At 38.2% G+C, this 24822-nt stretch overlaps 1 protein-coding gene across 2 annotated transcripts in view; it reads right to left on the reverse strand.

Annotated features, from left to right (window-relative positions):
- Positions 1 to 1032: 1032 nt before the first annotated feature.
- ZBTB10 (zinc finger and BTB domain containing 10) overlaps positions 1033 to 24822 on the reverse strand; it is a 33154-nt gene continuing 9364 nt past the window's right edge. The window contains exons 3-6 of one of the 2 annotated variants that reach the window (XR_015703260.1): positions 11484 to 11657; positions 9184 to 9359; positions 4422 to 6401; positions 1033 to 2006 (exon numbers count right to left, since the gene is read on the reverse strand). Coding sequence is in view for 1 of the 2 variants with exons in the window: in XM_087750990.1 (XP_087607116.1) it covers positions 6096 to 6401; positions 9184 to 9359; positions 11484 to 11657 (656 nt within the window). In the remaining variant the exon portion in view is untranslated. Of the gene's footprint in view, positions 6402 to 9183; positions 9360 to 11483; positions 11658 to 24822 lie in introns of both variants that reach the window. The other variant, XM_087750990.1, reaches the window with a different exon arrangement.

Raw genomic sequence — 24822 nt, forward strand, 5'->3', positions numbered from 1 at the left:
AATAGTTTACATAAATGTAACAAGAAAACATCACATTACTATATAGCATTTAATTAGCAAGCTAAAAATATATTCAAGTCTTGAAACAATTCTCTGAGAAACACCATTCAAATAATTTTAAAAGTAACATAGAGGTTTGTTCAATGACCTCCAAGTTATCTTCCAGGCTTTCCCACAACCACAGCTGTTGTCCCTCACAAGACAATTCTCTTATGCACTTCACCTACATATCGGATAGAAGGCTGTGGAAAGACAGCTAATAGGAAAAGCTAATCAGACAGAGGCCTTAGCCTTCAGAAACCCCTAGTATCTAAGTCAAGACGTACAAGCAGACTTGCCTATCCAGGATACGGAACCTAAAATTTTCTCTACAGGGCAAAGAGAAAATTTTGAAGTTTTCAAGTCCTTGAAAGAACTGACAGAAGGCTGATCATTTTTTAACTGAAGGAACCCACTTGTGCTTAACCTACCAAAAATAACACTCATTTAGGAAAATAACAGAAGCCAACGGATCAGTTCAAACACACATCCAGCATTATTCAGCCACGTAGCTTTTGAGAAACCCAGGTGAAAACACTTTTTCCAAACATCTCAGGTTGGTGGGGCTGGAGAGAGGGAACAAAACACCAAGGCAAAGGTTTGGGGCAGACACAGTACAGCTGCATTTCTGAGGAGATCCAATCCTTCTGGTAGGCGCTAGACTGTGTCTAAAGTATGCCTTAAGTAATCTGCTCAATGTTGCACTGAAGTTTGTCTAAAATCCAGTTTTAGATATACACATCTTATCTGGGATGCTGGTTTTTGGAAACTAGTTATCTTAAAGTGATCTGCCTTATTATGAGCTAAGTTTAAAATACAACCTTAATATAAATTCTATTTTCTATAAATTCTATTCTATGTCAGAAGCAGAAATTAAGTCATTTGCAGCAAATGATTGTATGTTAACACTTATCCATCCACAGAAATCTCTCTGCATCTCCTTGTGGAGGGTGAGGAGGCAGGGCACAGATAAAAATAGATAGGATGAAATAGTTATTTTCTGAATTTATTTGCAGTATGGTAACTTAAAGACTGGTGCACACAGTATTAGAAGTCTTGAAATTATGTTTACATACCAATACGTGAGAAATTACTTATGTCTGTATTCGGAAGCGGCTAATCCAAATCAATTCAGGTAAGCAAAACACTAGGTGTAGCTTATTTTAAACATTCACTTCAAATTGCAATAATGTTAAATACAAAGTACTTGTTAAGCCAATTTTATTTTCCAGTTTAAGTCACAGGATCCTTCTAGTATATATTTACCTTTTTTCACATAAAAGTACTTTAAAAACCCATACTGAATTATATGTGTGATCTTCAACATCTCAAAGGGTTCAGCTCAGCAATTCCCCTGCCCCGGCTTTCAAACCTGTATTTTCTTTATTAAAAAAAGACTTGTTACAGGTTTGTTAAAGGATACCATATAAATCCCAACTTATTTCTTTTTATCCATTGTGTCAATATTTAACCTTTACCACATTGTTTAGTGTAACACAGTGATGTGCTATTAAAACATATAAAAGGCAAACCTCAGTTCTAAGGAGCATTTTTCAAATAAAACATTTATCAAATAAAAAATGGATAACATTACATAGTGAAGAGGGATGCTAACAGAAGGGTATATGGTAAAATATCTACAGAAAACTACTCAGTGGTACTACCTCTGTGGAGCCTGAACCACATCTGGAGACACCGAGTAAACTCAAAACTGGGCTTCTTGCATAGCTTCTTCATCAGAAGGTTGTCACCAAATTGTGCTAGAGAGAAATACAGTGAATTGTCCAAAACATTCAAATAGCAAACTAAAGGAATTGTAACAACTCAAATCCAAAAGCCTTTTTCTTATCATATTGCATTCAACATTTTTCTCCTTTTTCACTTTCTTTTGGCACAAGTTTTTCGGGCTGCTGATGGTGTCAATTATCTTGCTTTCAGTTCTCTTATTAGTTTCCAAAGGCATTTAACTACAACAAAGTACAAAGGAACAGCCAATAAGGTACAGTTCTTGCAAAGTGCATTCTGCATACGTGTGGAGTCAGCAGACTACAGAAATATTTTAGAACAGGTGGGAGACTTGTGTTACTGAGTGGCAAGAACAGGAAAAGTCAAGTGAAACAAAACTTAAAGCAAGCAAACCACAGAGATTGGCCTCATTAAAGAAAATCCTATTAAAAGCCTTAACAATTTAAAGCTAGGCAAAGAAAGCATCTTCTGCTAACAGCATTACTGCTGTGACCCACAACTAGAAGCCTACCACATGCCAGTGTCCTGGCCCCAAACTTTTCTTCACCTGATAATGCTTATTATTTTTCAGAAAGGAAGGGGTGCATGTAGCAATACCTGAAAACCGTATATTTGCAGAATTATACGCATCTCAAAAAGTAACAGGGTATGCTATGGGGACCAGTAATTTCAACTCTTACTTCTTAGGGTGCATCATTGTGTTGACAACCAAGTATCATTTCTGGCTTTCAAAACTGGCTTCACTTCAGAAAATGATTTTACTAGAAGATCTGTTTGCAAACTGAATTATGAAAATTTTCTACAGAACTGAAAAAAATTGCCATTTTTCCTGCAAGATGCATTGGGCATTACAGCTGAAAAATGCTTGCTATTGCACTGTAGTAACATTGGCGTAAGACAAACACATTTTACCTTGTCTATCTTCCTTACATCACACCTACTTTGACAGGGACTTCTAATCAAAGTGAATTTACTGACTGATTTCGTTTTGCCCTGCATCACAGTTCCCTGCCAGAAAGTGCTCTGTGTGTTTATTTCTAAAAGATAACCGCCACTGCTTGAAGAGGCCAGAAAGCAGACAAAAACCCACAGAAAGGGGGGGGAATCCCAACATCAGAACTCTGTGCTTGTCTGTTTTTAAAATATACATGATTTTCTTCATAAAACTACTAGTGTGGCATTGCCCAAATAAGCAAGTCTCAGACGTTTTGTTTGGGAAGTATTTAATTAGAAGACAAAATGAAAGACTAGGTATCTATTAATTTGATAAGGAAGACCGTTTAAGGGCATTCGTCTTTCTTCTTTTAAAAAGGAAAAAAAAAAAACCCAAACCAAACTTAGATTCACTGCCATGTTACTACAGCATAGCTCCAGCATTTCTTAAGGGGAAGACAATTTCTAGCGCAAACAGAAATCTCTTCCTACTTTTTATGATAGTGACGAAACTTGAGCTGTCCCTTTTAAGGTAATTCTTAGGAAATTTACTGTTATTAATTTAGAGCTCCCCAATCAAAGTAATATATTTAAAATAGCTTCTGAATAAACAGCTCAGAAAATCCAGACTGTAGATAGCATCCAAACAAGTTCTTTTGGTTCTCCAACACAAGAACGGTGAATCTCCATTAAACTATTTCACATCATTTGCTGAAGAGCTAGTATCACATTTCAGTAGTCATCCCTCTCCCTCCAATCCTACCAAGGGCAATTACATGCCACTTCTAAAAGCAAGCAGTTAAGTATTACCAAGGAAATAATGATTGTCACAATGCAACAGAATATTAAGGCCAGTGAATAATAACTGAATATTTATAAATAACACTAATTTCTATTAAAGCCTGCTTTTCCAAATATAACCAGAACAAAAGCACAACAATTCTGTAGTGTACCAAGTGTATATTTCAATTTACTGTATGCAGTCTAACAACAAATTTGGTCATAATTTACCAGATATACATAAATGATTTAAGTAGTAAAAGAAGATTCAGTTCCAAGAGAATAAGTTCATACCTTGAGGAAAAAACAAAAACAAAAAACAAAACAAAAAAAAGGGAAAAATACATTAAGAATGTAGAGCCAGGTCCAGTTTCTAAGCATTAAGTGAGCAGTATTCTAATAAAGCAGATTTAGGTGAATTTCAGATATATATATATATATATTTATATATATAGACAGATCTACCAATTGTAAACTATGGTTTTAAAGGGGATAAATGGGATGGAAAAATCTTTATGCTATACTTACATATTCACAAAGCAGAACATTACTTTAACGTTTAAAATACTTTTTCATTCATATCATCTTTGCCCAACTAATTTCTACTTTGGACCCCACCAGAATTACACATTACTCATTTCAGTCTAGAACAATGAGAATAAGATGTATTCTTCAGTGTAAAAAAAAAAAAAAAAAAAAAAGGCACCCCACCCTCCCCCAAAAAACTAATCATCTGTCAGGTTTACAATGATGTGGAAACTACCAATGAAACAACTGGATGATAAAAAAAAGCATTTTAATTCCCATGTAACTGTAGTTCAAACTTATCTCAGCTTCAATCAGCAAAAACAATGTCTTAACATTATGTTACTGTTCTACTGATGTAAAGGACAACAGTAAAGCTTGTCTCTTTAAATACATACCAACTTTGATCAGATGGAGCACCATTAAGATTCTGTCCGTCAAAGCATAGTTCAAAGTTAATCCACACAACTAGCATAATTTAATTACCTGATATAAAATAGGAAAAAATATACTCATTTTAAAATTAAACAAAGCTGAAAAATATGGTGACCCTCAATTGGTTTTTATACAGTACTGTCACACTGGCCTAGCTATGTGTCAAGATAAATGCTCTGCATATTTACTCGTCGTGACATAATAGTACATCAGATGTATTGTTCCAATGATTGCCTGAATTAATTTGCCTTAGGCTAGACAACACAGAGGAGTTTAAGATGAAGGTGTAATGCCCTCCCCTCCCTATGAAAGAGGCCTGAAATCACTGGTACAATATTACAAGCTTAGGAAAAAAACCCCACATGGCTACAAAAATTCAAGTTTCAATGCCTCCTAGAAAATTTGAAATAAAGAGTGTAGGGAGCATATCATCCTGAAAAGTAGACAACTCAAAGAGCATTATTTTGCTTTGGACTTTTTGTTTTTCTTTAAAAAAAAATCCAGCAAATTAAGTCAACAATTTAAATGCAATTGGTTTATATTAAACACTAGCAACAACCCATTAAGTACAAAAGAATAAAAAATAGTTTGTGTTCATTTTAATGACGAACGATGGGCACAATAGCCTAGTGTCCAATTCACATCACATAAACTAGCCAAAAACCGGACAAGTAAGAAATTACCAACCAAAGAGTTGTTTAATATGACACTTTCTCCATTCCTTGTATTTTTATTCTGTGGGACTGAGGTATACACCAGGGAAGTCAAAAAGTTTGAGAAGAGGGGGGCCTTAGAGGAGGGAGGAAACATTATTACATCAGATACCTTTTAGCATGACTATCTCTTTTGACTAATTGGCAGAAGAGCTACCCATGCTCTGATCAGTCTATTATTTTCATTATTGGTCATTTCTTCTGCAAGATCATTTTGGAACTGATGAATCAATAACAATGTTCTTGAAAATTCAAAACTGTGAAGAAACAGACGCTAAATTAATGCCATTATCAACTTCTCCAGTGCTTATCGCCTATACCACCTGCCAGCATAGAGCCAAAAGTTTTAAAACCAAATTTCAATACGGTGTTGGCATTATCTGTGATGCATATTTAAATGATTGGCTTTCACCTATCAGAGTACGGGAGAGGTAAGGTTTGTATGGCAAAGACATGCTTGTGGAAACAAAGCCACTAGCCCAAATTAGCTTCACTGGTTCACTGACAAAGTACGACTGGATTTGGGAAAAGCTGTCTTTGTATTTCCATACCAAGTTGCAATTTTCTTCATTCATGTTAACAGATACATGAATGTGTAACATAAGTACAGTTACTACTATGTCTGAATAGGACCCAAGTAGCTATATCCTATAAATAATAAAAAATACATTTTTCTTTTGATAAGTGACTGTAGATGTGAGGACTCTGTATAATTCAACCAAATGGTTGTATGCTGTACAGTCCTGTGCAAATATCATAAAAAAATTAATAATCCTTTTTTGCTATAAGGCTTTGACCCTACATTTTTCACAGCAACATAACTACCATCCAGCCTGTACCATATTTCGCAAGCCTTCAGTCCAGAACTTCAAATAGTCAATCCATATAGTGTCCATTTGCGGCACCCTGAAGTCATATGCTCTGTCAGTCATCTAAAGGCATACAAACTTCCCCAGATTCATCCCATCGAGACTGGTCATTATGTTCTTCTACATCATCACCAAGCTCCTCATCACCTTCTCCCACTTCATTTTCCTCGTATTCTTCATCCCTAGGGAAATCTGTATCCTGCACCTGGTCTGCTCCCTCTTGCCCTCCAGGCTGAGATTTATCTGCACAGTCTACACAAACTCCGTAACGTCGTGATCCATGTCTTATTCCAACGCTGGCTGCTAGCATGAAAATCTTCTTACACACCATACATTTATACTTTTTATCCTTTTTATGCACCTATGGAAGAGAAATGTTAACAACTGAAAAATATGCGAATCAGGTTGCATTTGCATATAGTACTAGAAAACTATTAATAATTACTAATACAAAAATTCATTTTTTGACCTCTTCCAAAAGATACCCCAACACTGTTCAGAGAAAGAGAAGTACTACTAGAGATCCATTTTGACTACAGGAGCTATTGCCCACAACCAAACCACCTGCTTGCTGTTCAGCAGGTAGCTGAATAGCTGCCTGTTCCGTAAGCAGGTGACTGTTCATTTTACGACTACTCACTGTACAGAACAAGGCTCTGAAAGCCAATCAGAACAGCGTCAGGACTTACGTTGCACACAGGATCATATCTCATTTAGAAAATTGTCTTTACAGTTTTAGGTGCTAGAAACATTAAGAACAAGCAGGAGTTATTAAATTCTGTGTGAATTCAAAGAGTGTGTTCTTCCACGACACCTCCCTCCCAACACAACCAAAGCCAACATCATCTTTCCAGGTCCCTTTGGTGAATTTTTTGTCCTGTATGTAGAGTGAGCTTGTGTGTAAAATTAGAAGGCTGCTGTTGACTAACTTGACTAAACATAAATTTTAATTTTGAATTCGGGAGTATGTTACTTGTAACTGAATTCAGCAACCATATAGAATAGTTATCGTGGAAAAAAATAAGTTCAAGACTTCTTTCTTCTATCTGGTGTCCCCACAACAGGTTACAACTATGTGCTTAAACATCTCATTTGAGGTCACATTGAAAAAGTTGCCATTTTAGATAAAACTGAAATTACCACCCAGATGAGGGAAAAAAACAAGGTCAAGATACAAATAGTTAACTTTAGTCCCACTACATAATCTGTACAGCTGATACTACATGTTTTTTCCTCAGCTTCTAGACTTGCTGTGATAATCTTTCACAGTAATCAAAATGTTTGAGGTGTTTGTTGAATGGAGAGGGGAGAGAGGGAAGGAAAAAAAAAAAAAGAAGAAGGTATTTTGACTCCATCAGGGAGAGCACACTTCAGTTAAAGCACAGGGCTGGGCTGAGCTCACTCTGTAGCTGTTTTCACCCTGTCTGACTTCAACTCCTTTCCTGGAGTGAAAAAAAATCTTCAGCTACAAGACCTGATCAGATACTACAGGACAGAAACCTGAAGCCCCACTCTGCTCTTGCTGGTAGACCGACTACCGCCCGCTGTTGTTATCTTCTCTGGTGAGCCACAAAGGAAGAAGTAGAGCAGCTGCTGGGATGTGTTAGATGGTGTCATCACCCATAAAGTGACAATGACCTCGCCTCCTCTGCCCAGCCACAGAGCTGTCCTGTACCGCAGTCATCTGCATACACTACAGAGCAAAATGTCCTTTAGACTCGGTAACATCGCAGGTTCTCCTGTCCCTTCAGGCAGCTAAGCCTTCACCAGCTGGTATGGGAGGAGGAAGAAAGGCAGCAGTAGCAGGGTGGAAAGATGTGTATCTAAGATGAGAGAAGTCCAATGCAATATAAGAAAGATGCTGGTTCTAAAATTTATGGAGGAGCTATTAACATATGCCTTTCCTACCTGTAGAGCAGTTTAAGGAATACTTAAAATTACTACAGTGGTCTTACAAATATTTTCTAGAATTATATCCTGATATGACTCAGGTTATTATTTATTTGTAATAATATTACTGGCTAACAGAAAGTCCATGTCATGATAGTGCAAGCTAGAAAGGAAAGTTAGGAAGACTTACACCAAAAGCTCTTTTCTGCATCCACATTAAAACTTGGAAGCTCACAACCACTTTTTCTACTCCCTGAGGAACAAAAAGCCAACTGCAAGGAGGCTATGGAGAGTTATGGACAGCTTCATGAGGGAGCAAGGTGGTCCACTGATTCTGAAAGGACTGAGGAAAACTACCAAAATGGAGAAGTGCGATTTACCCCATTCCATGTCCTAACCTATTCTGAGTATCTGCAAAACATGTTGCAAAATGAGTTTTTTTAAAATCACACCTTGGAGAAATGTTATTACCTTACCACCACCAATATGATCTTGCTTTTACTACTCCCCTAAAACAGACCTTGGATTTTACACAGTAAATATTATAATGAAGTCTTAATTTCCTTACGGACCAGACAAAAAGAACCTGCAAAATACCCAAGACAGATAATACTTTCTCTGGATCCTCAGATAAACAGTACTGAAGTCAAATCCTGAGTTATGCAACATGCACAGGACAGGGTAAGCTCAACTACTGATTATGGTATTGGTAGAATGCAAGTCAGAAGGACATTTACTTTCTACATCTCAGATATTCTTCATTCTTTCCTACATCTTAAACCAGATACTATGCTATAGCTTTGTCTAGTTGTAAAGTATGTATTTCGGAACTATCCCAAGATATTATGCAATTGCTGATTAACAGGGTGTCCTCACAGAAAATGGTGATGCAGCATTATAGAACAAGAAGATGTGCTATTCTGTTGCAGTAACACCAAGCCAAAAATTCCCTTTCATTATCTACAGAATACTTACATATATTGCATCTCTTTATCATGTCACTTTCAAAATCATCTTGAAACTATCAGAATTCCAGCGACAATTGATACTGCATTTTCCATTAAGAATATAAAAGGTATAGTTATCACAAGGAGATGTTTATCTCCATCCGTTTTAGATTGAGATAAAAGAATTTACATCATGGCAAATCAGAGAACAGTGTTTCTCTCAACTACCAAAACATCTGAAAAAAACATAAAACCCACTCGTACATGTGCGTACATACACACACACTCACTCTTGACGTTACCTACCAAGGAATGTCTCTTTACATGCTCTCTTCGAGTAAACAGCTTCCCACAGATGTCACAACTGAAAGATCTCACGCCTGTGTGAATGAGCAAGTGTCTCTTTAGTGTTCTTCTGTATTTGGCTACATAATTACAGTGTGGACACTTCAACTTGTTCATGATTAAAGCAGAGGAATCGCCTACAAGAAAATAAGCCATCAGGAGAAAAGATGATAAAACACAAAAAACCTATTTCAATTACGTTCTGCCTGGTGCACAAAAATAAACAGGTGCCAAAACAATAAAGCACCCACATGACTTTTCATCAGCCAAATCAGGACAGTGCCTGCCTGCAGAAACCACAAATACTGGTAGGTTCTGCATGTATGATCTTGCTAGAAAAAATACCTACTTGCAACCAAGGAATTTCTACTGCAGAAGTACAGATCAATTCTTTGAAAAGAAGTCTTATTTCATGAATCACAGTAAGTTAGCTACAAGTTAGCAGTATTTATTTTCTAGAGGTCACCTATACCAGAAAACACTTTATTCTGGATTAGAAACCCTCTAGCTCTGCGGCATTTAGACAGTTACAATCTCCTCTCCCAATAGTCTCTTTAGAATTATGTGCGGGAACTGCCTGCCAAGATCTGACTCTACAAATAAATAAAAAAAGAAAGTATAACTAAGCAAGAACAAATATTGACAAAAGGAGTAGGACAGTAAGAGGTAGCATAATTCCAAAATAGCTAAAAAGGGAAGTTTCTGGTTCAGATCTTAGCTATTCTCTACCCAAAGTCTATTTTGGTCTAACAGTAGAAAAAATAAAGCGAACAAAAAAACTTCTGGAAATAGCAATATCCCACTTCTTCCTTATGATGGAAGAGAGCTATTTACATATCCTTGGACCACGGATAATACAGCTTGCTCGAAGGATACGTGCAAAACAGGTTTACTACAGCTGCCTATTACTGTGTGAAATAGAAAAGCACAGGATGCTGTGACAGCTATGAAGAAGGTCACACAGGAATACAAGGATTATTTTGAGAATAGAGTACTGACTCAACTTAATACGGGTGAGAGAATTTATGAACATGATCGTAACCATCTAGAAGCATCCAAAAAGCACTGGCTAAGGCTACACGATTATACACGTTAAGAGTTTCTAACGTTCATGCTGGCAGGAAGAAAGCAAGAGTAATTGTGTTACGTGCATGGGCCTGCATGCCTGTATCTAAGATGCCTCCTCCCAGCTCCAAAATCCATCATAACATGGAAGTTAAATTTTGCCAATATTCAAAAGTTTGCCTTGGTATACTGGAGCACTCATGCAAGCTGCCTGTCAACATAATGTCATGTAATGGCTTACATGAAGAAAAGTAAGTTCAAAAAAAGGTTTTAAATTGCAGTCTTACACACATTGACAGGGGTATGACAGAGAGGCAGACATCAGGGCTGTAAAGATATATGGGAATTTAATGGTTTAAGAACAGGCAGACCTCCTAAAACCTGAGTTCTAATCCCTTGCCTGCTAGTGAGTTTCACCTTCTGATGAGCCAATTTCTTCCACTGTAAAAACCAAAATATTTAAAGTAAACCATAAACCACATCCCAGTAATAGCTCCAAGTTACAGAGATGAGGTAGGCATTACTATTACCCAGTCCTTAAGATCCTCTTTTTACTGAAAACTTTATGTATTTTAAGGATCTAGCACGCATTATTTCAGATGTGGTGGGTTTTTTGGTATGTTTTCAGACAGAAAAATAATTACAGATAATTGCTTGCTTGAACTATGAAGAAAGGCACATAAGCTGCAAAAGGGTAGGTTATATAACACAGGTTTGACTGAAGAGGACTTTAGTTATGGCTGCATTGAATTCAAAACCTTTATAGCAATGAAGTTTTTATTTTTAATAGTGACAAGTATGCTCTGAAATCTACTTCATATTTAACTTCATATCTTCATCATCCAAGTGTTCAATTTCAAAGCCCATTTATCTGTAGTTAGCTTACTAAGGGGGGGGGGGAAGCTATCAGATCATTAAAGACCTCAGGTGTCTTCATATTCAGGCACAATACAAAAGCTGATATAAATCATGCTCTGGTTTTACTTTTCCAGACATTTGAATTTCTTTTTCTCCCTCCAAGGAAGTACTTGTATTTACATTATCCAGAAAGGCAAATGATATGGAAGAAAATCAGGTAAACACTTAATCTTATAAATCTCCAAACAAATTAATCAAATATTACCAGCAGTAACACAGAAGATAAAGAACCCCATTCAGAGGCAAAAAACAACCTCCTCTCCAACAAATATACTTGCCATTTTCCCAAGCTTCTTTTGGCCAAGATTCTGGCAGCAGTCCGTACTTGAAGTCACTTGAAGTACCCGGCAGCAGTCCGTACTTGAAGTCACTTGAAGTACCCGGCAGCAGTCCATACTTGAAGTCACTTGAAGTACCCGGCAGCAGTCCATACTTGAAGTCACTTGAAGTACCTATTACAGACACAGTCTTACTTTAGCTTCCCGGGTTCTAATCAGTCATGTTGTTTAGCAAAATATATTTCCTTTTTAAACTGTGACAAAAAAGTTTCAAACTTTAAAATAGTAATTATCTTTTTTCACATAATCTTCAATACTGAAATGAAGAAATAACTGTATTCCTCATTGCAATGAAATTAGACCTTTGAACTATGCTCCATGGCACCATTTCTTCTTCCTATCCTGAGAAGAATTCAAAGCCTTTTTCATACTACAGGAACTTTCATGGTAAGGGCATTTATTCCCTCACTATCATCATGACAGGGCTAAAAAGTTTTCCACTGGATTCTCTTCACAACTGCTTTGTGCAGGGCTTCATCTGGTCTATCACAGGCAGTCTAGTTGGTACAAAAGTAAACATTTTCTACTGGAGGTGTGATTTTCTTTATTGCCTTAAAATATCTCAGTGGTACATGAAGTGCTTAAATACTTTTATTTATATAAAGTATCCTACAGCTATGTCTAAGTCCTTTCTTGAATAATCATCTTCATTACTCTATAACCACATCAATTCAGGAGACCATAATTACTTGGAATATACCAGCTTAAAAGACTAGTTTGCGTATTTACATTTGGTCTTTAGACAAGCTCTTCATGCAGCTTGCGTGGTCTTTGTAGCTTTTCTTCCTCTTTAAAAGAACAAAATTCAGAAGTGAACAGTGCCTTAAAAAGAAAAAGATCCTTGCTTGTTTAATTCTGTACTTTTGTAACAAGTAAGAATTGCATGAGTGAATATTGAATCACTATTATACAGCACAGAGAACTATAAATAGTACACAAGAAAGCTGCACTAGGCATTTGCCAATATCATATTGGTGGGGCAAAGACTTTTCTGGCAAGAGTGCAAATCAATCTTCCCCCCAATCCCCAAAACAGGAGTTTGTTGGAAAACATGAACTCATAAATCTATTACTTTCCTCACAGGCACACAGTTGTTAAACAAACTGCAGCGGCAACTGGCAGATTTCATTTTATTTGTCTGGATGGTGCTCAGGTCCTCGCACTGGATTACCAAAGTCATGGTTGTACAAAGTCTTGAGAAGGGCTTCACAGAAAATAGATACACATTTTTACTTTCAAGCCTGAGACTGTACATTTTAATAGTCCAAAGACTTTTTCCTTTGTCCCTATACTGCTCATTCTACGGATTTTTCTGGGGAAGGAAATTCTCTTAGTGTAAACTAGAATTTCATGCAGCTAGTGGTAAGCTGCATACTGAAACTCTCACAACTTACAGTTTTACTGGACAGATTACAAATCCTCACAGTATTAGACATATACACTAGTTTCATTTACTGCTCAAGCAGTGTTACATTTGGCAGCAGTGGTTTCATCTGCAACATAAGACAACAGTTAAAAAGGAAATCAATTAACAAATAGGAAGCTTATAATGCTATCCTATCTGTAAGACAACAGCACATGATAAGCAAAGCTGGATCAAGACAGCCAAACTAGTATTCTGCGGGAGCTTTTAAAAAGCAGAGCTTGAGTGGATGAAGGAAGAGAAATCCCAGTATTTTAGTTCATCCGCCTATCTATTTTGGTATAGAAAAAAAGGGAGAGGGGAAGGGAATAAATCTCCCTCTGCTTTAAGAAACAAAGTAGTGAGGAAAATATTTTTTATCTTTTTAAAGTTTTTATTACTGACTCTAATAGCTGTTATGTCCAAAAGAGGCAAGAAGTCCTTACACTAATTTGGAGCTATGGACTCCAGCAATGGCATCTCACAACAACTCAAGGAATAGAACACAGATACCCTATAGACATGCCAACTACACATTCCTTTGAGGTGAACAGTAAAACTTCCTTCTGTAATACACAAGAAAGGATTAGTGAGGAAGCAGCGCTGTACAGTTCTGGGCAAGAGCAAAGATGACTTGACCTCAAGGCTAAAAGCCTCCAAATTAAAGCAGGCTTCAGGATCTAGCAGAGAAAAAAATAAAACAGTTTTTATAATCTATTTAAAATATTAGACCTTTTCTTTATAGGTTTTCCCCCTAATAGAGCTGTCATGTCTCTAGTTGACCAGTGGAAGATCAGCAATCAAAATATTTGAATCACTTCCCCCTGCCCCATCACAGGAGGAATATTTGTAAGATCAAGACCAAGCCTTTAGGGCTCACAGATGTAACATATACGCTTGTGTACAGGCAATATTGCATAGCTTCCTTCAAAATAAGCATATATCAAAGACTGACCATAAGTAAGAGCTGAGCACATTTATAACACTGCAACTTTGACAGTTCTTCTGTATCTAAGAGAACACAAATTGAATTTCAGTAGGAACATTTGTGCTCATAGCTGGTACTGAAGTTTGACGGAAGTTAGGAGCTCAAATCCCTGCATAGGTCTAGATCTTAGCATAAGACTCGGCATAGAGCCAAACAGACTTAAGAGCTGTAGTCTAGTGTAGATAATAACTACTAAATCTTTCTGCCTCCAATTTGAAGAGACCTGCTATAACATGAAAGAACACCAGCACAGATAGCACAAGAGATAAGAGGTGGCTACAGACACTCCAGTCTCTGCACAGCAGAGGACTAAGTAGATCATAATTAAACCTAATGCTTGTTCTTAGAATAATTCGTTGACCTAGAAAACCTGCTTTCTAGATTAAGCACACATATAATCTGTTCAAAACAACAAAAAAAGCATTTTTCATGCCTAATGGCTCATCCATACAGGAAAGACATGAATTACATATAGACTGGGAACTGGACCTAGCCTCTACTAGTTTCCCCAGGCAGACATATAGCCTACAGTCAGATAAGCTTCTGACTTCAGCTGAGCCAAGCATAAGGTGTTATGGACCCCTGTGACTCGTAACATCTTCTCCCATTCCTCCTCCCACCCAAGCTACTGCCCCCTGAAACCTGCTTGCAAAGCCATACATATCATCATCATCTAACCTGTTGCTGTCAACTTAAACCCAGGTGATTTTGATAGGAGACTGAAAGCAACTACATATGCCTCTGTACTGGTGGACTGGGGGTTGGGTGCAAAGGGGGAAATATAGACAGCAGCGAGGAGGAGCTTAAAAAAAAAAAAAAAAAAAAGAGGGTAATCAGAAGCAATAATGCTCTGTGTCTCCAGACCAGGTCATCTGACCACAACTTTCCTCTGATTTAAGGATACCTTTTTACAGTTTAGTTGATTCCTAAAAGAGGTGTAAGTTAGTAATTAAAATGTCAATTAGCCTCCAACATCTACCCATTCTTCTACCCTGCATGGACAAGAGATTTCTATCAGTAACCTGATCTTAAAAAACAAAACAAAACAAAAACCCAAAGCAAACAAACCCAAAATAATAAAAATAAACCAGAATACAAATAAGCTGATTAACTGTCAGCACTAAAATTCTCAAGATGCCAATCTGAGAAGAGATAAAGACAGTCCCAAATACAATGAAGTGGTTGTTCAGGCTTTTACACAACGAACAAAAACTTTATGGAAGGATTTTATGTTTAACTGTGTTTGTTCCCAGGAAAAAGGATAACCGTAAGTCAGACACACTGATTTTCAGTTTTGAAGGCAAGAGGTAGGGGAATAGCACCAGGAAGAGACAACGCACATGGTGTGGAAACATCTTTAGTTTGACAAGTTTTACTCTTTTTCTGTAACCAGAAATATGCTGATTTTTTGGGAAGAAAAGGAGACATTACTGAGTAGGGGATGATCATGGAGATTAATGAGAAGATCAACAATAGAAGCCATTGGACAGGTCATTACAGAAAGGGATATGGACATAGGCTGTGCTGAGGGAGAAAAGGCAAAACTTCACATTAGATACAATTGTCTGTAATGAACTTAATTTCTGTTTTCTTTATACATATTACCACTAAAAACAGTGCCAAAAGAGGAGAAGAAGAAATACTACTATTTTTCCAGGTTTTCTGACATTGACTACTCATTCAGATCAATTAAAAAAAGACAAAGTAGACAGGATAAGCGATTAGGCCATAGCTTTCAAGGACTGTAAGCAGCAGCGGTAATCTACTGATACAATCTGGATTGCTATTAGAGAGCTGGATTTGTTGTTTATGTTAAGTAACATGACAGAAAAAACAGCACTGCCAAGACTGACATACTGGGAAGGTGGGGGAAAGGAAATGTATTGTACTCCATTTGTTCCCAGAGTATTACATCTTTAACCTTGCTTCTGAAAAGGGGTCAAAACATATTACTTCTCAACTGCCTCTTGCAACACAAGGCTCAAACTTAAGGCATTTTGCCAATGCAATCTTACTCATACTCTATGTACTGCTCCCAATTGCTCTGAATTTTTACTGCTTCTCATTCATTAAAAAAATGGTTTATTGCCTTAATTATGGAGGCAGATCTATCACCAACTAACCCTGCCAGATGACCATCAATTGATGCCAAATACATCATCCACTTGTTTTTTCAACTTGCTTATCATATATTCCCTGAAAAACACCTCCCTGAGAAAGGGGTGCCGTTCACACTAGAAAACTATTTTGCTGATCTCTCCCCACAAACGCTACATCAGTGAAACACAAGATAGTAAGAGCTTTCCTCCTCCAGATCACTTATTTGTGGGGGGGATATTGTTCCCAGGGACTATCACAGACTCACACAAAAACTTAGGTCTGAAGGAACCTCTGAACATCACCTACTTCAACCTCCTGCTCTCAGCAGGGCTAACTTCAAAGCTGGACTATACATGGCTTTGGACCTTGCCAAGTTTTAAGTATCTACAAGGATGGGAGATTCCATAAACCGCTCTCATTATCAACAATTTTCTTCATATACAGCTGGAATTTCCTTAGCTGCAACTCTTGACAACTGACTCTTGCCCTTTCACTGTGCACCTCTGAAAAGCATCTGAGTTCATTTTCTCTATAATCCCCTTCAGGTGGCAGGTAGAAGATGGCAGGTAGATCCCTCAGCCTTCACCATACTAAATAAATCCAGTTCCTCAGCCTCTTCTTGAACAAGATGTTTTCTGTCCCCCTAACTACCTCAGTGCCCCTCCACTGGACTCCCTCCAGCTTGCTGCCACCTTTCTTGTACTGCCCTAAACTGGGCACAGGATTTCAAATGTGGTCTTGCCAGTCTTGAGTATAAGGGTATTATTATCACTTCCCTCAGCCTGCTGGCTATGTTCTTGCTAATACCACCACGATGAGGCTAGCCTTCATTGCTCCTATGATGCATTACTGACTTATGTTCAGCTTGCTGTCCACAAGGACCCCCTGGTTCTTTTCCGCAGAGTTAACTACACAGCCACTCAGTGGTCAGCTCGTGTGGATGCACAGGGTCGTTACTTCCAGATGCAGGACCTGACATTTGTCTTTGCACGTTGTTCCTGTTGGCCAATTCTTACAGATTGCTGAGGTCCATCTGAACAACAGCCCAGCCTTGCCCTCTAGTGTATCAACCATTCCCATCAATTTGATGTCATCTGCAAACTTGCTGAGAGCATCTTCTGTCCTACTATCCTGATCACTGATGAAGGTGTTAAACAGCATGAGACTCAGTAAACTGTTTTCAGGAAAATAGCCCTTCTTGACTTCACTGTCAAGAAAATACCTTCATCCATAAACTTCTGGACTATGTTGTGAGATCAAGGGCCAGATCTTGAACTCTGCAAACAAGACAATTTAAGGATGTACATCAAGAGCTTTCTCAAGTATTCAAGACATAAAGACTAATATAAACATTTCACATCCCCTTTTCATCAAGTGTTATATTTAAAGTGTTAATATAAGTAGGATTTCAAGGAGATATACACCTGAAAGGCTGCATGAAACTCCTCAGAAGTGACTGGCACTTAGGATTAAGATCCTTTAATACAGTAAAAGCCACCAACCATTCTAGATACTCTGGTAACCAAATTAAATGGCTTGGCATTATGTTCTGGTCCTATTTTCTTGCTAACTCTTTGAAAAAGCAGCTGTAAAACAAATCCAAGGAAATAAATTTGACTTGTCCTCAAAGCTGCCAGTTTCTCCCTAACGAAAGGGTAAAAAAGCATCCAACAAAAAAACAAAACGGAAAATTAAGTTTATTCCCATCTTAGCCCTCATACAAGGATTCTCTACACAGTAAAGCCATTAGTTTCTTTCTGCATCAGCATTCGAGAAATGCTATTGCTACCATTTTATCAGCTACACGTTGTAGCTTGTAAACATATTTTCTTAAAGGAAGAATTAAGTGTCAGCTTGAGGGACAGGACACAGGAGTATCACCATGCATCATGATCAAAGACCACGGATGTCACTGCAGTCGAGACAAATACACCAAGAACTGATATGGGTCTTCACTTGTATTTATTTGTATGTAGAGACATAAGCACAGATGCCATTGCTGTATAGAGACTGTTTTGATCTGAAAAACTTTTTATGCTGAAACAGTTGAAAGGAAATAAGGAGATCTTCATTTCATGTTAGCTTCTCTAATCACAGGCAGTCTTCGAAGCAGTAACATAATTGACCAAAACCCTTGTGTTGAACTGGCATCTCAGTATCATTCATTCCAGACTTACTTTGCCAAAGCCTAACTTTGTCCAGGAGTATCAAGAGATTTTGTCTTTATACTGGGCTTTCAAGAAAAGTAAGGTACACGACAGAGGTGCAAATCTGTAAAAATAGCAAAACAAAAAAGAAAAAATCCACCTCTTCCAACAACAACAACAAAACCCCAAGGACCCAGATACTTCCTTGGGAACTCTGCATAATAAGATCTGGCAGTACATGACAAACTAAGCTTGCCAGACTGGTGTCGTGCTCTCCTTACAAAGTAACATGTGACATTACACCCTAAAGAAAGGGGATCAACTCAAGTCACAACCAAGCAAACGTGTAGAAGATTGGAACTTGTATGCAGCTCATACTTTCCAAACACATGACCTGACTATAAAGGACAACTGCTTCTTAACAAAGGGGTTTTTTTTCCAGCTTTAAAGGTCATGTTTTTAAAAATGTCCCCTCAAACCACCCTGCACCCTGGGAATACCAGAAGTGACTGAAGTTCTGCAATTGTGGCTACGTGTTTACAGTAAAAATGTCAACTCTGATCTTGCTATCTCCCCTCTCCATTGTTCCCAGTATGACAGGATGAAGCTTGTAACTAACAAAGCTGCACCAATGAAGGCTAGTGGTTAAAGTGAAAGTGTCTGCTAAAGCTGTACTAATTCATGTGTACTGCAAGTACTCTTTAGGGTAAATGCATAGTATAAGCTTGCTATGCTACAGTGTTCTACATTCAGCATAAACTTTCTACACTATGAACACACTGCTGGTTGGATATATTTACTGATACCTGCCAGAAACTGGCACAAGTAAGAAATGCTGCCTGCCTCTCTCCTCCACCCCAAAAAATGACCAAAAAAATGACCCAAAAAGAATTCCAGAATGTAGGCAGAGAATAAATGGTTGGGCAGCAAGCAAAACAACTCAGCAAGGACAGAGAACCTGAAAAACAGAAGCTGAAGGAACTGTCTTTTAGTCAAACTACGTGCCACTTAAAACCTATTCTACTCAGGTACCAACACTGAGGATGACCTATCCCTTCCCTGAAATCTAAAAAACAAACAAACAAACAAACAAACCCAACAAACAAAAAAAAAATCCCAAACCAACCCCAAACCAAACCCCCAAACCACACAACACACTAAGACTTGTACACCCAGAGTAACTGCACAGCAACTGATCAATTTATACTTCCATAAACTCTTACGTGACAAAGTCACTCTAGCATAAGAGTGCTCTCACAGGGAGTTCTGGTGATGTAACTGAATTGAGTAGGCCTACCAATGCAGAAAACAGGTTAAATAAGAAACCTAACATTGTTTCTCTGTACCGTATGTTAGTTAAGGCATAAGGGATATTTTTAAAGTCTTTTAGCAGCCTTTTAGCTTCATAAATATCATACGGGAATGGATAGGCATGTGAAGACAAGCACGTAGGAGATAAGGGGGCTGTGGATAAAAACAAGACTTTACTTTCTTGCGTAATTACTATTTGGAAAGAAAGCTTTTTAAAGGAAGTTGTATTCTAATCTTCGTGATAGTTTAAAAAAGCTCCACACTACTCGGAAAATCAGCTACAATCCACAAGGATCTGAAACATCTGGAGTAAAAACACTTCCACTGCTCAGCATGTGATAAAATGAATTAGATTTGACTTACTGAGCTACATCTTTGAGATGCAGGAGGGAAGCTAGCTGAAGAAATAGCACAGCTAACTTCTGTGGCTGGAGTTATGCCTCCCAAATGAATCAAGAACACACACAGCCCCTGGTTTTCTTTATGGAGTTGCTGCCATCATCATCACTATTTCATAAATGAGGTAGCAGAAAAATCAAATCAGCACTTCAGATTGATAATTTTTTTAAAAGGGAATGTATTGCCTGTGCTTCAATTGTGCAGAGACAAAAAAAAAAAAAAGTTTTTTCAGGCCGAAAAGGTCTGTAGACACCACATAACCTTCTTCCCCAACCATCCACTTCGCTTGCCTTTTTTTTTTTTTTTGGTTTAAATAAAAAGCCCCAACACAACAGTAATATGCAGAACATTGCTTACAGTTGCAAGGTCAGTGTTTGACCATACCATGAGAATGTGAGGATCTACTTGTCTTTCGGATCATCCCCGGGACAGATAAATTTAATGAATGGGGAAGAGGTTAACCCCCGGATGTTGTACTTTCTTTAAGTGACTTCTAAAAACCTATGGGGCCTTCAATACCAGGTTACATAGGGCATGGGGCAAATAAAGAGGTTAAAGGCCCATTAAGCAATTTAAAAATTTTGATCAGGGTATCAGCTGGAGATCTGAGGAAGATGTGACTGAGACTTATAGTACCATGGAAGAGCAAGAAACAAAAGCTTAATTTTCTTACACTAATCTTTGTTTCTTTCTTTGTAGCTCAGTCAAGTGGGGTTCATTCCTACAAGAAATATATACATGTCAAGGTAAGTCCATCAATTTTGATTTCTTCAAATACAAAGTTACCTGTCTTCATTGTAAAGTCCGGAGCAAGTTGTGTTATGCTGCTCCCTCACGCCATGAGGAAAATCGTGACCAGCACTACATTTTTGTAAGCAGGTTTAGCTACTGCTTCTATCATTTTGAAAAGTAGTTGCTTCTACAGCAAGCTGAATTAAATTCCTTAAGAAACCCTAGAAAAATCATTCAGGAACCCTCTTGTTCCACAAAAGGGCTGTTTTCATCCTGGCCTTGTTATCATTTCCCTCACCCCCACCCCCACCACAATATATGACACAGCACTATCTAGCCTGAAAATCACAGTAACAAATAATCCAGTGCTAGCTTCATAAAGTTACTGGGATATTACGTACAAGTCTTTTTAAGAATCAACACGTCACCTCTGGAAAGCATAAGCAATACTTCACAGTTGTGTTCTGAAGCCTGAGGCTAGGATATTTGTACTCCAAAAAAAACAGGCCCAAATGAAAAACAAATTCAAAAAGTGACAAAAGTCTATAAAAAAAAACATGAACAGACATTATAAATATGATGAATTAGAATCACTGGGCTTTTATGAACTTGAAACTGACTAAGAGATGCTGACTGATTGCACTGTTACTTTCACCATGGTAAATGCTCAGTTGTAGGATGCACCATGGCTGTAAACAGTAAAGACATTTTCCAGCAGATTATCAACTAGAAAGGAAAATAATAAGATAGGCGGTAACACTCAGTGTGAAGAAACACAGCTATTTTAATTAATATAGCTAAAACTGGAGAAGGCTTGAAAGCTTCAGTAAGAGTAGGTAAACGAAGTAAGACAGTACATGCAATTTAAAATCCATCTCAACTTCATGGAGTTTTTCTGAAGCTCACTAAAGTGCTGCTTTTACAGGGAAGGTGTTAAATATAAACTCACTGGTAATGCAGGGTGAGAGGAAGGAGAAGCTGACATATCCTTATGGATACCTGTAGGAAAACTCACACTTGGCAAGGAGCAGTTTAACGTTTGCTTTACTGGGACAAGAGGAGTAGCAGATAGTTCAGAAACCTTTTACTGTTTATTATCTAATACTTACCTAGCAGTACACAAATAGAAAGTCCATTTACTATAGAATTCAAGGCAGTGGCTTTTGGGGTAAATTTTTGTAGTGCGAGGAGTGTTCTTAAAATAGGCTTCCCTTCCACCGTATCAATGGTATTTCTTTCCCCTCATAAAAACACCAGACAACTCAAAACTATAATCAAAGACACAGCAACTCACTTTGCATATAACTGGACATCTCATCTGGTGTTGGTTATCCCCAGCAGCACATGACAAAGTGTAACACTAGAAGCTCATTCTTTCCCTTTTAGCAACCAAAGGGACAGCGCACTCCTTCGCTTACATCATAAAAATTTACTATTCTTTCTTTTTCTTCTCACAGCATTGTCTTATATCTATTCCAGAAGACATTTTCTTATGCATTTTTAACTCCCAGCGCCTATTGGTTTTGATAGTTTTTCATCTCCACAAGAAATTTAATCCACAACTAAAAAGTTACCGTGTAACCCGCAGGTTACTCTACAACTCATTCCTGTCATTCTTCCAATTCTCCACTCCTCCCTCTTCCACCTTTTCTGAGGCCTAGAGGGAACAATCGAAAGAAGAGTGTTTATGAGTGGAATCTACCTGCAGAGTGAAGAAAAAGCTAGCCAGCAGTAGAGGAGAAAGAACACCGAACACTGAAGCACAGACTAAGGGTGAAAGTAAGCTATACCAAGCCCTACTTCCAGTATCTCTTCTTGTTTCAAACAATGTGCATGCACACAAAAACTTGATAAAAGTAAACATCTTATTATAAAAATATTAGATATGGTTTCCAAAATAGTTCTCACGCTGACAGAAAATGTAAGTATTTACTTGGGACCACTTATGTTGTGCTCTGAAAGTACTAAGATCATTAGCTGACACTATTTTATACTTCAATAAAATAAACTCCCCCCTGCAATCAGAACTTTCAATGGTTTTAGACAGACACCACAGCACAAATTCAGTGTGCCCCTAGCCTCTAATATAGCTCTGTTCATCAAGATGTTGCATGGATGTATTTTGTAATTTAATTCTTTAGCACAACGAGTTACTGGAAACCTTGGTGCTTCTGTCCAAGAAAACTGAACAAGGACTAAACTTGTTTAATCATTACTTCACTGCCCATATCCTCCATTATTTCTCCAAGAAAGCTCCACAGCACATACTCGAATTCTGCAGAATGCAATCAAGTATATATTTCTGTTGCTGGGGATATCGTTTAGTAGACATATTCTCCGTGGTATTTCCAACAGTAAAAGAAGTTGAATATTTACCCCATATAAATCAGAAATAGAAATCACATGCTAAATTGTGTCAGAAATTTGATGTTTCTGCAATTAACCTACAGGTCCTCAGCTCCTGCTCCAGACCCTCTGCTGCCCTTTTTCAGGCCACTGCAACTAACCATGTATTAGCAAGCAGTGCAACCCAGCACAGGCAGATTTGTTGCGTGGGTGCTGAGGACTCAACATCCCCACTATTCACACCTAAAGGTGCTTTACTTAAGGCTAGATCTAACCTGGTGCTGTGGACCCAAGGCCTGTTAGCAGTTGGCACACAAGAGGCATCTTTCTGAAACACAGCTGCTATTTTCGCTTCAGCCAGAAGAAACCCTGTGCAGTCTAAGAAAGCTTAGAAAGTAAGAGAAGACCAGAAAATTCACTTTACAAGTGCACACTCCCAAGCTGAACTGCAAAGCTAAAGCAGACCTACCCACAGAGTTCAGAGGTGAAGACCAGAGATAAGCAAACCCCCTGAAGCATTTACAGAATGCACGTTAGCTCCTCAGCACAGCTGCTTCTCCAGAGCTGCTCCTGTTGTGCCGCACCACTTACTAACTATATGGACAGATCTCATACTGGCTGCCCCTGCTCATGCGCCAGATGGGCACATCCGTAGCTCCATTCTGCAGTGCTCTATATCGTCACACATCACTATGGTGCTCATGCATGCATGCTGGCACGGTACAGGAGAGCACGGAGTCCCACATGCCCTCAGCCGGGCTGCCACCCGCCGCCTGCCTCCTCGCGCGGCAGCAGCTGCTGCTGCTGCTGCCACACGGGTGGGCACCCACGCACCGTGCATAGGGGCACTTTGGGGCCCCAGGAGAAACTGCCTGTCCCTGCCACTACTGAAAGGATTGCTTTCAGACTTGTTTTTAAACAAGTCTCAGGGTACAGGAAGAAACCAAGGCCATCCTTCCTTCCACCAAAGTAAATATAGGTTCCCAGACCCTCCCACAACTCAGGTTGCTTTCAAATCTCTGTTTTCTCACTGCAATACAAAAATATCCAGAAATATTCTATACCCACAGGTGTGAGTGCTGATTTTTTTGTTTGTTTGTTTTATTTCCCTCTTAATTCTACTCCTTGAACCTGTTAAGCAGAGGACATCCACAGTCCCTTGGTGTTTGAAGGGGGCATATATTTTAAAATGCTTTAGGAACAGACACATCTAATAAGAACTTGGTTCCAGTTACGTCTCAAAGCCACCTTTAATTTGACTCCTAAGTTGGGGTAAGTTTTCAAAACTGCTAATTCATTTAAAAGTGATACAGGTAAATGACAGTACTTCAAATATATACTTCAACTATTCATACAGTATAATTACAATAATTTAAAAAATAAATACTGGAACTTAATTACATTGCCCCAAATCCCAATCACACTGAGAACAGTCTGCTTACAATCCTTTGTGTGACCGTATTTGTTTAGCAAACATATTTAATCTTATTCTAGCATTTACATTAACCATAAATCCTTAAGGAAAAAAAATCCTATGAATTCAGTCATACTCAGGATTCATTTAAACAACAGTTCAACAAAAAGATATTCCCTCTGCCATATGTCATTGTGTCACCTCTTTCCAATATGCTTCACAAATCTGCTTTAAGAGTTTCTATTATATTAGCCAGGATTACTCAATTTTGCAGCTTCACAGACACCCCTACAATAAACAGCAGCAGAAAGGTCACTTCTGTTTCTGGGCGACACTCAGGTGAGGGAGATTACTGGAAAAATCTTGTGCTAGTGTAGGGAAGGAAATTATAAAGGCCCTTTTCTCTCTGTGCAACCAGCTAACATCATTAGCCACCAGTT

This window comes from Nipponia nippon, unplaced genomic scaffold (genome assembly GCF_047370975.1).
Source record: "Nipponia nippon isolate SJK-2023a ecotype South Korea unplaced genomic scaffold, ASM4737097v1 scaffold_1, whole genome shotgun sequence".
In the NCBI taxonomy this organism is placed as follows: Eukaryota; Metazoa; Chordata; class Aves; order Pelecaniformes; family Threskiornithidae; genus Nipponia; species Nipponia nippon.